The sequence below is a fragment of the Typopeltis vanoorti genome, chromosome 14 (genome assembly GCF_054136105.1).
Source record: "Typopeltis vanoorti isolate ZY-2024b chromosome 14, IOZ_Tvanoo_1.0, whole genome shotgun sequence".
NCBI classification, from domain to species: domain Eukaryota; kingdom Metazoa; phylum Arthropoda; class Arachnida; order Uropygi; family Thelyphonidae; genus Typopeltis; species Typopeltis vanoorti.
In genome coordinates this window covers 52,663,441-52,678,558 of record NC_143562.1, presented here as the reverse complement: position 1 = coordinate 52,678,558, position 15,118 = coordinate 52,663,441, and the positions used below count along the sequence as shown (strand labels likewise).

General features: G+C 35.5%; 1 protein-coding gene across 2 annotated transcripts in view; it reads right to left on the bottom strand.

Moving 5' to 3' along the window:
* LOC150099478 (general vesicular transport factor p115-like) overlaps positions 1-15,118 on the bottom strand; it is a 354,365-nt gene that overhangs the window by 132,233 nt on the left and 207,014 nt on the right. For both annotated transcript variants that reach the window (XM_090403647.1, XM_090403648.1), the window contains exon 12: positions 7,282-7,487. In XM_090403647.1, the coding sequence (XP_090259773.1) occupies positions 7,282-7,487 (206 nt within the window). The remainder of the gene's footprint in view (positions 1-7,281; positions 7,488-15,118) is intronic.

The window sequence follows — 15,118 nt, the reverse complement described above, 5'->3', positions numbered from 1 at the left end:
ATTTACGTAAATATCAAAAATAGTGAATATTATTTATTTTTAATATTAATTTCTAGCATGTGGCAACCATTTACCATTTTTAATTGGCAAACCGATTGTTGTATGTATCTTTGTATTTATTTGCTTGTATTTGCATGCACGCACGCATGCACACACACTGGTAATATACTGTTATTTTCAGTATGAAATATTTGTACTTTTCATTTAAGTTTATTACTGTGGTTATTGCATAATTTTTGTTTTATAGTTATGCTGCAGGCACCTTTAAAGATTAATACTATACTTACACAAAACATTATATGAACAAGTGGAACACATTGCCACAGAGATTTATGAGTGCTTTGTAAGTGAGTAATAATGTTCTTGTAAAAAAAAAAGTTATGATAATAACAACAATACTAAACTTACACAAATGATTAATGGGCAATATGTTTCCAATTTTTCAAGAGTGGGATTTCTTTATACAAATTCTATCCACAAAATGTCATGAACCAGTCATACATTCATACTGCAGGATAATGTGAACACATTCAATTATTTAATACGAATGATCAAATAAAGACATTCATAAATATCCACAAGGATATGAACTTCCAATCTACTAGTTTTTCTTACTAGTCATTAGTAAAGTAAAGAGGGATTAGTAAAGAGTATTTTGTTTATTTATTTCATTTTTGTTTTGCATGAAGCACTGAAATTAACTTGGTCTTTTGCCTCCTTACTGAAGAATGGTATGGAGACTGACAATTAAGGATGTTGTCAATTTTTGATATGGAATTACTAATCCAGTGCAACATGTTCAAGAATTGCCCTGGAAATAGTTTGCTTTTTATGAAAAAGTAAACCATGAGGAGGTGGGGGGCTAAAAAGTTCTGATAAGCACCAAGAACAAAAATTATTAAAGCCACGGATATAACCACAAGAAAGAACACATCTTAAAACCTTTCAACTCCCATGTTCTATCTAATTGTAATAATTTTTTTTTTTTTAGGATATATAACAATACATGTCTCAGAAATGTGAACTTTTTGCACACACCCTTGTATTGCTTTTGTGTGTGTGTGTGAAATGCTTAGTTGCAATGAATCTTTCCACAGTACTTATCCAAAAGTTAATGATATATAACCATTGTTGATCACTTCTGAATCACAATATCTCCTTGTGGATCACAGTAACTATATGAATAGTGATGACCATAAAATCATGTGAGAAGCTTCCAGATTACAGAATCTGACTATGTTCTTTTAGAAAGGAATCAGATACAGATCTCGCCTAGTAACTGGTTGGACTGATTTTCAGGCTGTGGAATAAATGCTTGTTGAATAAGAGACTGTGAAATATGAAAGCAAAATAAGAATTAACTCTGAAGCAGATTTTTTTTGAGAAAATTACTCAGAGATACCATAGAAAAAAGTATGGATAAGTAGTATGGATTCACCTTAGAATGGAGACTGCAGGCTTAATGATTATTATCATCATCATACAAGATGATAATAATCATCTTGTATGAAGAAGTGTACAGGATACGATAGTACTACATGAAAAATTTACATCATTACTAACTTCCTATCTACAATTTTCCTCCAAATCAGTCTGTTACTTGTCAAGACTCCAACATTACCAGATCTTATATTTCTATTGTCTATGGCACTTTGTACCGTATCAATCCACCTATATCTTGGTCTTCCTCTGGGTCGTTTTCCTGCCAACTTGACAGAGAACACTTGTTTTGCTAATCTTTCCTCCCCCATTCTGTTTAAGTGACCATACAACCTGAGATTAGCTCTGCTAATGCATTCTTGGATGCTGACAATGTCAAGTTCTTTCCTAATATCCTCGTTTTCAATTTGATATTGCCATCTGTTCATGCCCCTAATCTTTCTCAGGACTCTCATATCTGCAGTCTCTAGTCTTTGGTCAAGTGTTTTCCTTCTGACCCAGCTCTCAGATCCATAAGACAAAATTGGTTTGAACACTGTCTTGTATAAGCTAAATTTAGTGTCTTGACTTTCTCTCATATTCCATATAAATTTATTCAGTTGACTTCCTACCATACCAGCTTTGTTGATTCTGTTGTCTATTTCCATATTTAATTTACCATCTTCACTAAAAATCATGCCCAAGTAGTTGAAATGTTTCACTTGTTCCACAGGTTTTCCATTCAGTATGCAGTTTCAATGCTTCTGCTTATTTTCATTGTCTTTGTCTTGTTATTGCTGACCTTCATATGATTTTCAATGCTTCTGCCTATTTTCATTGTCTTTGTCTTGTTATTGCTGACCTTCATATGATTTTCAATGCTTCTGCCTATTTTCATTGTCTTTGTCTTGTTATTGCTGACCTTCATACCATATCTATTACAACAGTTATTCAATTTATTCAGGGAATCTTGCAGACAAATAGTGGATTTATTTATGACATCATCTGCATAGAGAAAATCGCTGACATTAACATCTCCAATTTCAATATCAGGTTTAATACCACTTTCCTTCATAATGTGATTTATATAGATAATGAAACAGAGGGGATAATGTACATCCTTGTCTTACACCAGATTTAACATTAAACCACCTTTCTGTACTTCCTTCAATTCTAACTGCTGATTACAACTCAAATAAAGACTAAAGTATTGCTTGATATAATGCCCCACTGACCATATGACTGTAGCATTTTGAATAGTTTTTCTTTTGGCACCATGTCATATGCCTTTTCCAGATCTAAAAAACTTAAATACAGATCTTTGTTATATTCCTATGATTTCTCAACTATTTGTCATAAAGTGAATCCAGCTTGTTCTTTACCAACCAAGCTTTTCTTCCACATTCCTTCTTAACTGTTTCTCAAGTATACTTGCGTAAATCTTACCAGAAACACTCAGTAGGGAAATACCTCTTTAATTCTCACATTCAGTTTTATTTCCCTTTTTATATATGGGTACTATGAGAGCTCTACTCCAATCATCTGGAATTCTTCCCTCTATGCATGCCTTCTGAAATATGGAGTGCAGCCACTGTAAAACTTTTATACCTCCATACCTGAGCATTTCTGGTTGAATATCATCAAACTCCACTCCTGCTGCCTTTCCACCTTTCAGGCCTTTGATGGCTTTTTCTACTTCAAGTATGGATATGTATTCCTGACTGCATGCCTGTTGAGTGTTTTTATCACTGTGCTATCACTGCTTGTTTCATTTAGCAATTTTTTGAAGCAATTATTCCATACTTCAAGGATATCTTTTTCTCCTGTTTTCATGTCACTTTTATCATCTCTAATTCCTCCATTTCTGAGCTTCTTCAACAACCTTCAGAATATCTTGCCACCTTCTTGATATTTATTTTCTATGTTCTTACCAAAGTCTTCCCATGACTTTTGTTTAGCTAGCTTTACACAGTGTTTAGTTTTCATACATTTGTCTCTGTATTCTCTAAGAGCACAAGATGACTTATTTGTCAGGAACTTTTGATATGCTTTCTTCTTTTCCTTCACTGCCTCTAACTTCCTGTATACACATGGAGCTCTAATTTTTCTATCCTTGCAGACAACTTCACCACATACCTCTCTGTCGGAATCAATCAATGTTTTCTTCAGGGGCTTGCCACTGAATCTCCAAGGTTTGGTTCATGTTCTCAAACTCTTTCATTTTTTCTTCAATAATGTTTGTGCATTTTAGTCTACAGTTCACATCTGCGAGCTGTTCAACTTTTATTCGCTTTAAAAATTTCTTACATGTTCTTCTTTTCAGTATGAAATTCAATTTTATTCTGCTCAAGACTAAATGGTGATCACTTCTGATTTCAAATCCTCTGTCGCTTTGGTGTCCTGCACCAGGGAGAAAACATCACTATCAACAATAACATAGTCAATGAGACTTTTCTTATTCCTTGTTGTTTTCTCCATGTGAATTTGTGCATATTTTTATGTTGAAACATGGTGTTACTAATAATCAGTCCATGTGCTGAGCAGAAATCCAACAGGTATTTGTCATTATTATTAGCTTCGCTCTTTTCTCCAAATTTTCCCAAAATATTTTTGTATGTCTGACAATCATTTCTTACTCTGCTATTTAGAATCCCAACAGAGACCAACTTTTCCCTTTTCACTATTTCAGTTGCTTTCTCTAAAGCCTCAAAAAATTCCTCCATTTCTATCTTAGTAGAACCTTCTTTGGGACTATAGGCACAAATTAATCTCATTGTCCAGTTTCCCATTCTGATATTTTCCCGCATCACTCTAATTGAGACTGACCTGCCATTCAGGAACAATAGCCTCATATTTGTTTAGTGTTGAATACTACGGCTACTCTTTCTTTTCCTTGATTGTCATTTTTGGAATATAACATTTTATATTTAATACTCAGAAAGATCTCAACAGTTTTTGTCTTTTTTGTTTCGGTCAGCCCTATTATGTCGATCTGCTTATCTAATTCCTCAGCAGGTGCCATTTCTCAGCCATTCATGCTTCTTATGTTGATAGTACCGATCTTGAACTCTGGTGAAGTTGAATTGGGGTGCATTTTAAGATTTGTTCTGGTAGCTGACTTTTCGATGTTTGCACCAGTTCCCTGGCGAAAACAATGGTCTTGTTTACCTGGGTGATGCCCCAGCCAGCATGAAATTCTGTCATGTTGTACTATCATTATATATTTTGGTTTATATTCGACCAAATTGTATTCCAATAAGAATACAATTTGGTCGAATGAATCCAAAATTTCCAGCCCATCCTTGTTCATGCAGTATCCACGTATATACCTAACAGAGTGCACAACGAGAAGGTGAGGATTGGACATTAGGTCAGAAGCCCTGGTTGGTTCTCCACATTCTTTAAAGGCTATGTGGAGGTCTCCTCTCAGTTATACAGCTTTGACCCTTAAGCACCCCATGATTAATATCAAGCAATACATATGCATAATATCTGTAAGGAAGACAAGTACAGATAATTCTTGTTATATGCAGGAGCTGCATCCTTGAGAATCACCACATACATAGAAAATGCATAAAACAGGCAGCTTACAAGATGGCATAATAGACATTGAATTCCCAGCGAGGAAATTTCTGATCTTTCAAGATTAATTTCACAACAAATCACACTACACCCTCTACTGATCAGATGGATGGGTGTGGATATATTATTTTATTAACTGTGTGTGTGCGTGCGTAATGCATGTACACAAACACACAGTTAATAAAATTTTCAAATGCAGAACCAATAAAGTTAAAGTAAAGATCCACCATATTTCAATATTCAATAATTTAGCCAGGAAGATAAATAATGCTCATTACTTCCAGAACATGCTGTACATAACCAGTCATTTTTTAACTTAAGAAAGAAGCTATCAACATCCTCACAGTCTTGGCCATAACTATGCCATAGCTCTAAAGGAAATAACTAGTCTGCAAATTATGGTAAAAATAGAAGAAAGCATCTACCTCCCCCTAATATCACCAATAAAATCTAACTAGATGTACCCAACATTTTAAAATCCATAAAGCCTCCAAAAAAGAAATTTATCTCACATGGAATTTGCTGCACTTATAAAATCTACACTAAAAACCAGATTATCATCATCAATGTGGATGAGGATAATGCTACGGTAGTACTTGATTGCTCTGAATATGATCAAAAAATGTTTATCTTACTCAGAGATCGGTCCACATACCACCCAACTGACATCAAACCTACCCATACATAAAATCAGTTTTTTCTCAAAAAATAGTAGACAAAGTTCTATCCTAGTTTTCTGAAACTATCCAAAAACTTAAATCATAAATACAGGGAAGGAACTCCTAGACTTTCCTGGATTTATGGGTTATCAAAACTACACAAACAGAACACCTCTTAGACCCACACTGGACAGTATTTGCTCTTCTAATTATAAAGTAGCCTGGTTGACGGTTAGCATATCTGCTCTCCAACCAATAGATCACATGTTCAAATCATGGCATAAACATGGATGTTTGTGACTGTTCTTTAGGTGGGAGATGGACCTCACGCAATGTGAGACCACTGCCCCCCTTATTTGCTTATTGGTGGTCTGAAGTGGGTTCAAAAAAAATTTCATGTTTCATCTCTCGAGTGGAGTTTCTGGGACTATGCAAAATATAAAAATTAGCAAAAATAGAAGGGAAAAAAAAATTCTTAGCCCACCTATGGTACAAATGTACTGTAGGTTTACAAAAACCTTTCATGGGTGTGAACTACACTAATCTTTCCTCCTCATTGCAAGTCAATTTTTTTATGAAACATTTTATGTTCTGTTAATGCTATGTTCCTCATTTGGTCACATGGTGAGGATATGTTAGAAATGTTTTTAGCATCCTGCAATACCAACAGTCAAGGATATCCTTGATTGTTGAGACCTTCAGCAAGATTCCATCACCACACCCATAACACCAACTAGGACTATAGGAACCTGCCTATAATAAGTGATTCGTGTTTACCTTTCTGCTGGTGTACACATGTTTAGCATATGTCTTTGTGTCCATGAAGACACCTTGCTGACCAAGCTGAAATGTTAGCTTAATAATCTAATTAGCTAAATAAATCTAGTTAATTATTATCTTTGTGTGTGTTTTCTCTATTAAACATCAACATAAGTGGTAATAAACATCTCAGCATCCACATGAGATTTGTTAAAAATATCTTTATTCTTCACAATGAATAGTTCTTGAGTTTATTTGCATAATGGCAGATTATCTTGGTGTTTAAAAAGAGAAACTACTGATAAATCACATAAGAAAGCAAAACAAAGACAAAAGAACAAGACTTTCTTTAAAAAAAAAAAAAAGGTTTGGGATACTAACAATGCTGATTTTATATAACAATGCTTTAAATTTTTCTTCTGTCTTCAACCCGTTTCTTTTATAATTTTATAAAATTAAAATAAGTAAATTCAAGAAAATAAAGAAATACCTTTTCCCAGTATTTAAAAGATTGTACTGTTATTCAAAAATATGAATATCATGTTTAAGGTCAGCATAGCAAACTTAAGTTGAAATAGAAGTTATTCATTCAAGCGTAAACCTCATTCAACAAGTTTAAAATTTTTAGGTCTGCATACCTATTCAGCTCAACAGACTGACAGCAACACAATAGCATTCCATATAGATAATAGCATATTATAAATATACTGGTAGTATTATCAGAATGCCCAGGACTGACACTAAACACAATTTTTTTAATGATTATTTCAAACTATCTCCATACTTAATTGGTGTATTCCTACAGTAATTACTAAGATAGTTACAAAATAAAGATTTGATATTTAAATACAATTTGATTTACCTGATGAAGAATACTCGCACACTGTTTCATCAGTGATACTGGAGGATTACCAACACTTGTTGCTAACTGTACCCTAAGCAACTGTTCTTTCCGAGAGACATTATCGACCAGAGTATGAGAAAGGGCAACAGCTGCAAACCAGTTTGATAATGGATCAGGACTGAATAAGCCACCACACAGTAGCTGTCCTGCAGTAACTGCAGAGACTGAAAATATGAAATAATAATTATGATATCTAGTGTGTGTGTGATGCATATAAACAGACATCACATAACTTGGTAAGTATTAATTTAATAGATTAGGATATAGGTTTTATTATTATTACAGGCAACTCCAAGGAGTCTTTAGACTCATTGAGGGAGGCTCTAAACATCATGTCAAGAACTATTCAGCATTTGTACAGTATCCATCATACTTTGCTTTGAACTCATTCACAGTCATGGCATCCACAACAGACTCTGGTAGCTTATTCCACTCATTCACCACTCTCCAAGTAAAAAAAACCTAATTCCTAAAAACCCTCGCTAACTACACTCTTGCTCAATTTCCAGGCATGGCCCCTAGTTCTCCCACCACCAGACCTGTTCTGAAAAATCTCCTCTGAATTAATCTTGTAAAAACCCCTCAGTAATTCGAATGTCTCAATCATACATCCCCTTTTCCGCCTATCAACCAATTTCTGTAACCCACAGATCTTCAACCTGTTCTCGTAAGGTTCATTCTATAGACAAGCTACCATCTTGGTCACTCATCTCTGGATCCTCTACCTCCTCTCATAAAGAAGAAACCCTGCAGTTCAGATCTGGGCAGAGTAGTCAAGATGGGATCTTATCAAGGCTCGATAAAGAGGAAAAATAACCTGCTTTTCAAAGTATTTTTCAGTAACCAAGTGATCTGATGAGCTGATTTAGCCACTTTTGCTAGTGTTCCTTAAACTTCAACTCCCTATCCACCAACACTCCCAAATCTCTGGCTTCATCAATTTCCTGGAGTACAGTTCCACCAATGTGGTATACTGCTGCTAATCTTTTCACCCCAAAATGCATAACTTTACACTTTGCCATATTAAACTGACATCCATTGTCCTTAGCTCAGTCTGCCAATCTATCCAAATCATCGTGCAAAATTTTGACATCATATGTATTCACTATTGCTCTACCCAACTTTTCATCATCAGCAAATAAATGAACAGTTCCCCTAAGATCCTTTCCTATATCATTAATCAACAAATTAAATAGAAATGGACCAAGAACAGAACCCTGTGGCACACCACTAGTCACAGGCCTTCTTTTGGACTCTACTCCTGAATAAACTACTCTCTGATATCTCTCCATCTCACCAGCCCTATATCCATCCCCATGTTCTGCAATTTACTGATTAGAATTCCATGTGGTATCCTGTCAAAGGCCTTAACAAAGTCCAGCAGCATCACTGTAAATCTACTACCCTTATCAAATTCAGATGTCACTGTATTATAAAATGTGAGCAAGTTACTGAGGCATGATCTACCCTTCACAAAACCATGCTGCCCTGCCATACAGTATCCCATTTCCATCTATCCATTCCTGTATTTTGCTCTTGACTAATTTCTCCAACACCTTATCAACGATTCCTGGGTATTTTGCAACAGCAGTCTTGGAGTCTCCTTTATGCAATGTAACTATTTTCCTCTCTTTCCACTCCCTCAGGACTAACCCAGAGCTGAAACTTAAATTAAACAACATGGTCAGGGGCAGTGACAATTCCTTTGCCGCTTCACATAAGACTCGAGCTGGTATACCATCCAATCCCACAGATGTATTCACATTAAAGTTCTGTAATATACTATTCACCTTCATTTCATTCACCTCAATTTCTGTATAAGCCATTGGTTACTTCCTGCAATATCACCACCTGGATGATATACTCTGATATCTACTATTTCAAGTGATTCAGTAAATAGTAATTCTACTATTTCAACTGATTGAGTTACCTCCCGATCACCATCGGCATTAATTAAAATCATTCTGCCATATACATTTTTTCTTTTACTTGCAGCACATCGAAAGAACTGTTTGGGATTCTCTTTAGCTTGTGTTGCTAATTTCCTTTCATAATCTGCTTTTGCTTTTCTTATCACATTAGTTACCCTTCTGGCTTGTGCTTTGTACTGTTCATGTGCCTACAGGTCACCTTTCTCCTTAAATTCCCTCCACAATTGTTTATTTTTTTGCAGCTCAAGCTTAACGGTGTTATTCATCCATTTACTACCACTTGATTTACTCTCTGGACTCTAGGTATGCAGTCAGCCATTAGCTCCCCTCAAACACTCCTTTACCACTTCCCATGCACTATCAACATCCAGTCCTTGCAGTTTTACATGCCATGGCATTAATCTAAGCAATCTCCTAAACTGGTCATACTTACTAGCCTGGTAATTCTATATATACCCTGTCTTAATTGAAAATTCCAAACATTTAGCCACCTCCCAGGTCAGGACCTTATGATCACTTTCACCAATTTTGGTGGCAACATGGTTATATTCGTTATAGTCAAATTCTCAGATGCAATTACAAGATCAAGCACTCTCAAATCCCTAGTATATTCCATTACATGCTGTCTCAGGTAGTTATCCCTTAGTAACTGCATAAAATCCATTTCCTTCCATGTGTCTTCGCCTCATTCCAATCAATGTTACCATAGTTGAAATCACTCATAATTACCTCTCCTCCACTCATTGAGTCTATTTGCTCATGCATACTATCTCCATCATCTATTCCATCGCCTGGTCTATAGCAGCACCCAACTGTATATTTTGTTCTGCTGGCCTCAATCTCACACCAGATAGCCGCCTCAAATGTGCTATTTTCACTATCCTGTAGTTGAATTTCTATTCTCTTTGACTGCAATTTATTGGCTATCATTAATAACGCCCCCCCTCATTTTTTTTCTCTCTGTCTTTCCTGAACACACTATACCCTTCACATTCTATCCCACTAACTATACCATCTTCTGTTAGTCACGTTTCACTAATTCCAATAACTTGTGGCCAGGAAGAGCCAACCAAGGCCAAAAATTCCTCCTTCTTGTTCCTAATACTCCTGGCATTAATGTACATAAAGTGCAAAAACTCCCTAGTCCCACCCCTATATTGATGCCTTATACTAATTATCCCATTCTGATTTGTTATCCTTTGTACTAACTCAGACATATTATACACATTCTTACACTCAACTGCCTCACTGATGTCCACTCACCAGCTCTCCCCCCACCAAAACGCTCTAGTTTCCCTGATTCACATCCACTTTCACTTCATTCAGCAACAATTTTTCCAGTCTCCAAACACCATATCCATTCAGATGCAAACCATCCTTCTTGTATAAGTTCTTTCACCCATCAAACTCACTCCACAAACTCCACACCACTCCTCCTGCATAATCTATGCATGGTCATTCACAATTATGGCCTTCCTTGATAGGTTTACATTATAAAACATATCTTTTAATTATTTATGCTAATATTTCACTAGAAATTTTAGCTAGCATCATCAGAAGGCTAACACAGACTAACAAACTATTAGAAAACAATACAATATGAATTATTATTATTATTATTATTATTATTATTATTATTATTATACAAACACCTCCTGGTGTCAAGACTCACTGAAGGAAGCAATAGTAATATGAATTCTAATAGAGATAATGTTTATCGCACCTCATCATAAATTGGTTGAATGTTCATGCACTCGTCACCTCACTTGGCAAAACATTCCATTCATGTGAACTCGCTTATGCACTACACCATTATGCAACTTTCAAGAATGGCCTCGTCATTCTTGAAAGTTACATAATTCTTTAATGTAGTAGAATAGATTGCCAGAGGGGGTCAGGTATACCTGGAAGATACTTCCAGGTGCAAACTTTATTTGCTCACACTTGGATAAAGGATTAAACTAAATTTATTATAGTCTAACCATGTGAAAAATAAACTTTCAAAAACATTACTTTTGGTACAAAACACATTTAACTCGAGAAAGGCTCCACTGGAATGTAAGTGATCACTTATAATTGCAATTTCCCCCCCCCCCTTATAAACAATGTTTCTTTTCTTTCTTTCTTTTTTTTTTTTAAAGATACTTCAATACGTTTGTCTGAATAAAAATAAACTTTCAACATCTTTCTCTAAATCCAGAGTAATCTAATAAAAAGGTGGCACACCGTTTGGCAACTCCTATAGGTAGAGATGACCTTGCTAATGCTTCTGCCTGGTATCTCCAGTTGGGCCTGACTCCCACTGAAGAGACCTCAATAAAGGTCGAAACTAGTCTGGGTAGTGGCCCTTCCCTTAATGCATAACATTATACATATCCGCAAGGAGATGTGTTTTGCATTATGGGAGATACTGAGATAGGTGTGATGTTAGCTTGCTCCACCTTTGCAACGAGTTGCCTGGTGTTGTACCACCTTACCCCAGTCCTGAAGATACTTTCAGGCACAAACTTTATTTGCTCACACTTGGATAAAGGATTAAACTAAATTTATTATAGTCTAACCATGTGAAAAATAAACTTTCAAAAACATTACTTTTGGTACAAAACACATTTAACTCGAGAAAGGCTCCACTGGAATGTAAGTGATCACTTATAATTGCAATTTTTTCCCCCCTTATAAACAATGTTTCTTTTCTTTCTTTCTTTTTTTTTTTTAAAGATACTTCAATATGTTTGTCTGAATAAGAAAAAAAGATATCAAAATATAAATAAAATAACAAAAAATGTAAGCAAAGTTCTATTATTAAAAAAAACAACAATGAATGACTTATTTTTTAACAGTATTAACAACACCAAATGAACTATTTTATAAAAAAGATGTTTTATTAACTTGCTTATATTTCACTGAATTTCAAATCAACATCATCTGAGCACAATACAGCATGTATATGTGACAGTGAGTAAGTGAAACAATACAACTAGAATGGACAAAAGATCTAAAGTCCTAATTTGGCACCATTTAATGCTGTAAAAAAAAAATAATAATAATAAATAAATAAAAATACAGCTATATGGGAGTTGCTTTTAAGATAACAGTCTCCCAAATTTTTGGCAAATTAATGCAACCATATTTGTTCAGGTTAGGAGAATTCTTCATAGCCATGGCTGACTCAAAAAATAATCTTTTTGGATCTGTAATGACTTCTAAAGAGCACATTAGTTTTCTTCCATCTAATCCTGTGTGAACAGGTATTTAAAGTGTGGTCTGCCAGTCCTGACTTGCCATAATAATGGTAGCAAATATATTTTTTTATGTTCTTCCAGGCAGATGTTAACAGATCTTCCTGTCTGCCCATAATATGCCAAGTCACAAGGAACTTCATACACTGCAGGGTGTGAGAGGTGAAATTTATCCTCAGGAGAGTGAATCAGAGTTGCTAATTTAACATGAGGTGCAAAGGCCATGTTTCATTTTACTTTGGCTATCTTTTTTGATACTTCTGACATAGGGAATAGAAATGGTAATGTTGTGTTCCTGTGTATTAGAGAAGGGAGAAGTAATGGGACTATGTAATATTTTATCTATTTTGTATGAATTGTAGCCGTTGGCCAAGAAAGTATGGTGCAGATGAAAGAGTAACAAAAGGCTCACGAACACCACTGAATAGGGATTCAATTACTATTAGAGGGGTGGTAAACAAGAAGATGCACAAGGTTTGTTTTCAGGAAGGTAAAGTGACTGAATCATTGGATATGACAAGTAAGTGAGTGAATGAGGCAAAAGAGTTGTTAGTGGTAGTATGAACAAAGAGAAGGTAAAATTGGATATCAGGAAGTTGTTGAGAAGGATAAAAGATAAGTGTGATAGGAAAGGTAATCAGTGAGTTGCCCAGTAATGACGGTGATGACATGAGGTGGAGAGCAAGGATTATGAATGATGTGTTAATAGAAATGTATGAACAGAAAGGAGTGCAGTTGTTAACGTATGGAATGAGTTTGAAGGACAAATTGAACTCTGTAAGAATGATGGACTATTTGAATGATGAATACTTTTAATGTAAGTCATTTGGAGAGACTACTGCTGGAAGGCAGAGAATGAATCTGAGCAAGTAATAAGTGATGTGAAAGAGCAAGAGAGTAAGGAAGGAGAGATTGAAGTGGGTAGCATGAGTGTGGAGAATGAGAGAACAATGAGTCGATAAGAATATGATACTCAATAGGGGTAACATGGCTTTGTGAAGGGTTGGTCATATTATATATATATATAGTGAAACCATAACTATAAAATAACATGTATGCCACAGTAAATAACTTTTTTTTTTATTATGTAAATATTTCATATTATGTATCATAAGACATCACTGGCACAATTATCAAACAACAATAGGAAATGAATTCAAAAAACAGTAGCACACATGCTTAAATTGGAATCCCTCTACGTATATTATTATCCAGGCCTCCATGGAGTCAAAAGACTCATCGTGGGAAGTCAAAGCTTACCATACCACTCCTTGAATCCATTGACCGTTCCTGCTCCAACCACTATCTCAGGCAATGCATACCAAGGTTCAACCACCCTCCATGCAAAGAAACAATATAGTATATAGTATATACTATATATCACTATATAGTATATAGTGAGACAGGTAGATGCTTGATCAGGAAGTGAATGGGTATGTAGACGAGAAGGGAATGGGAAGGGAGAAAAAGAGACTCAAGGAAGGTATGGGGAACTTAATATATAAGATGCCACGTTGGTACCAATAAGTGGTGCCAGTGAAACATCTTATAGATCCAGGAACAAGCTGTTATTTTTGTATATGAATGCTAAAAGTTTCAGAAACAAAGAAAATGAAATAGTTGCATTGAGATCAGTCACTCAAAAAATTGTTGGAATAAGTGAGGTGTAGTTGGATGAGGATGGCATCCTGACAGAAATAGAGATGGAAAGGTATGATGTATTATGTGAAGATAGAAAGGGTAAAAAGAGGGTGGTATGATATTGATGATAGATATGTCCATACAAGCAAGAATAGGGGCAGAAGTTTTGAGGCAGTATGGTGTGAGATAGAGGTGAAGAGAATTATGAATATTATTATTATTGTATGGGCACCTTCATGAACTCTAAAGACTCATAGCAAGAGACCCAAACTATCCACATAATCTGTCATACCTCTCCTTGAACCCATTAGCAACTCATTCCATTCATTCATAACTCTTCAAGTAAAAAGTTTACTCCTCATGCCCCTGCTAACCTTTTACTTTTTAACTTTTACTAAACTTCCAGGGATGACCTCTTTATCTTCCTTCCCTAGCCAAGTGCTGAAACATCTTCCCTGCATCAATCCTATAAAACCCTTTAAGTAACTTAAATGTTCCTATCATATCTCCTCTTTTTCATCTATTAACAAACTTCTACAGCCCACACATCCTCAATCTATCCTCATAGGGAACATTCCATAGACCACTCACCATCTTGGTTGCTTGCCTGCCTCTGAATCTACTCCACCAGTTTCTCATCCCCAAGAAACCCAGGAGACCAGAGCACACTAATCCAGATGTAGACGCATCAAAGCCTTATAAAGAGGAATAACAATTTCCTTATCTTTACATGTTAGTGTGCTCTTCAATAACCATAATCTTATAAGCTACTTTAGCAAGCTTGGCAATAGGTCCACTAAACTTCAACTCTCTGTCTACAGCCACCCATATTTCCTTATCTACTTCCATCAATGTGGCACACACTTTACAATCTATTTATCCCAAAATGTATGACTTTACATTTCACCACATTAAACTAACACCCAATATCTTTTGCCCATATTGACAGTCTGTTTAAATCATCCTGCAAGCTCTCCACATTGC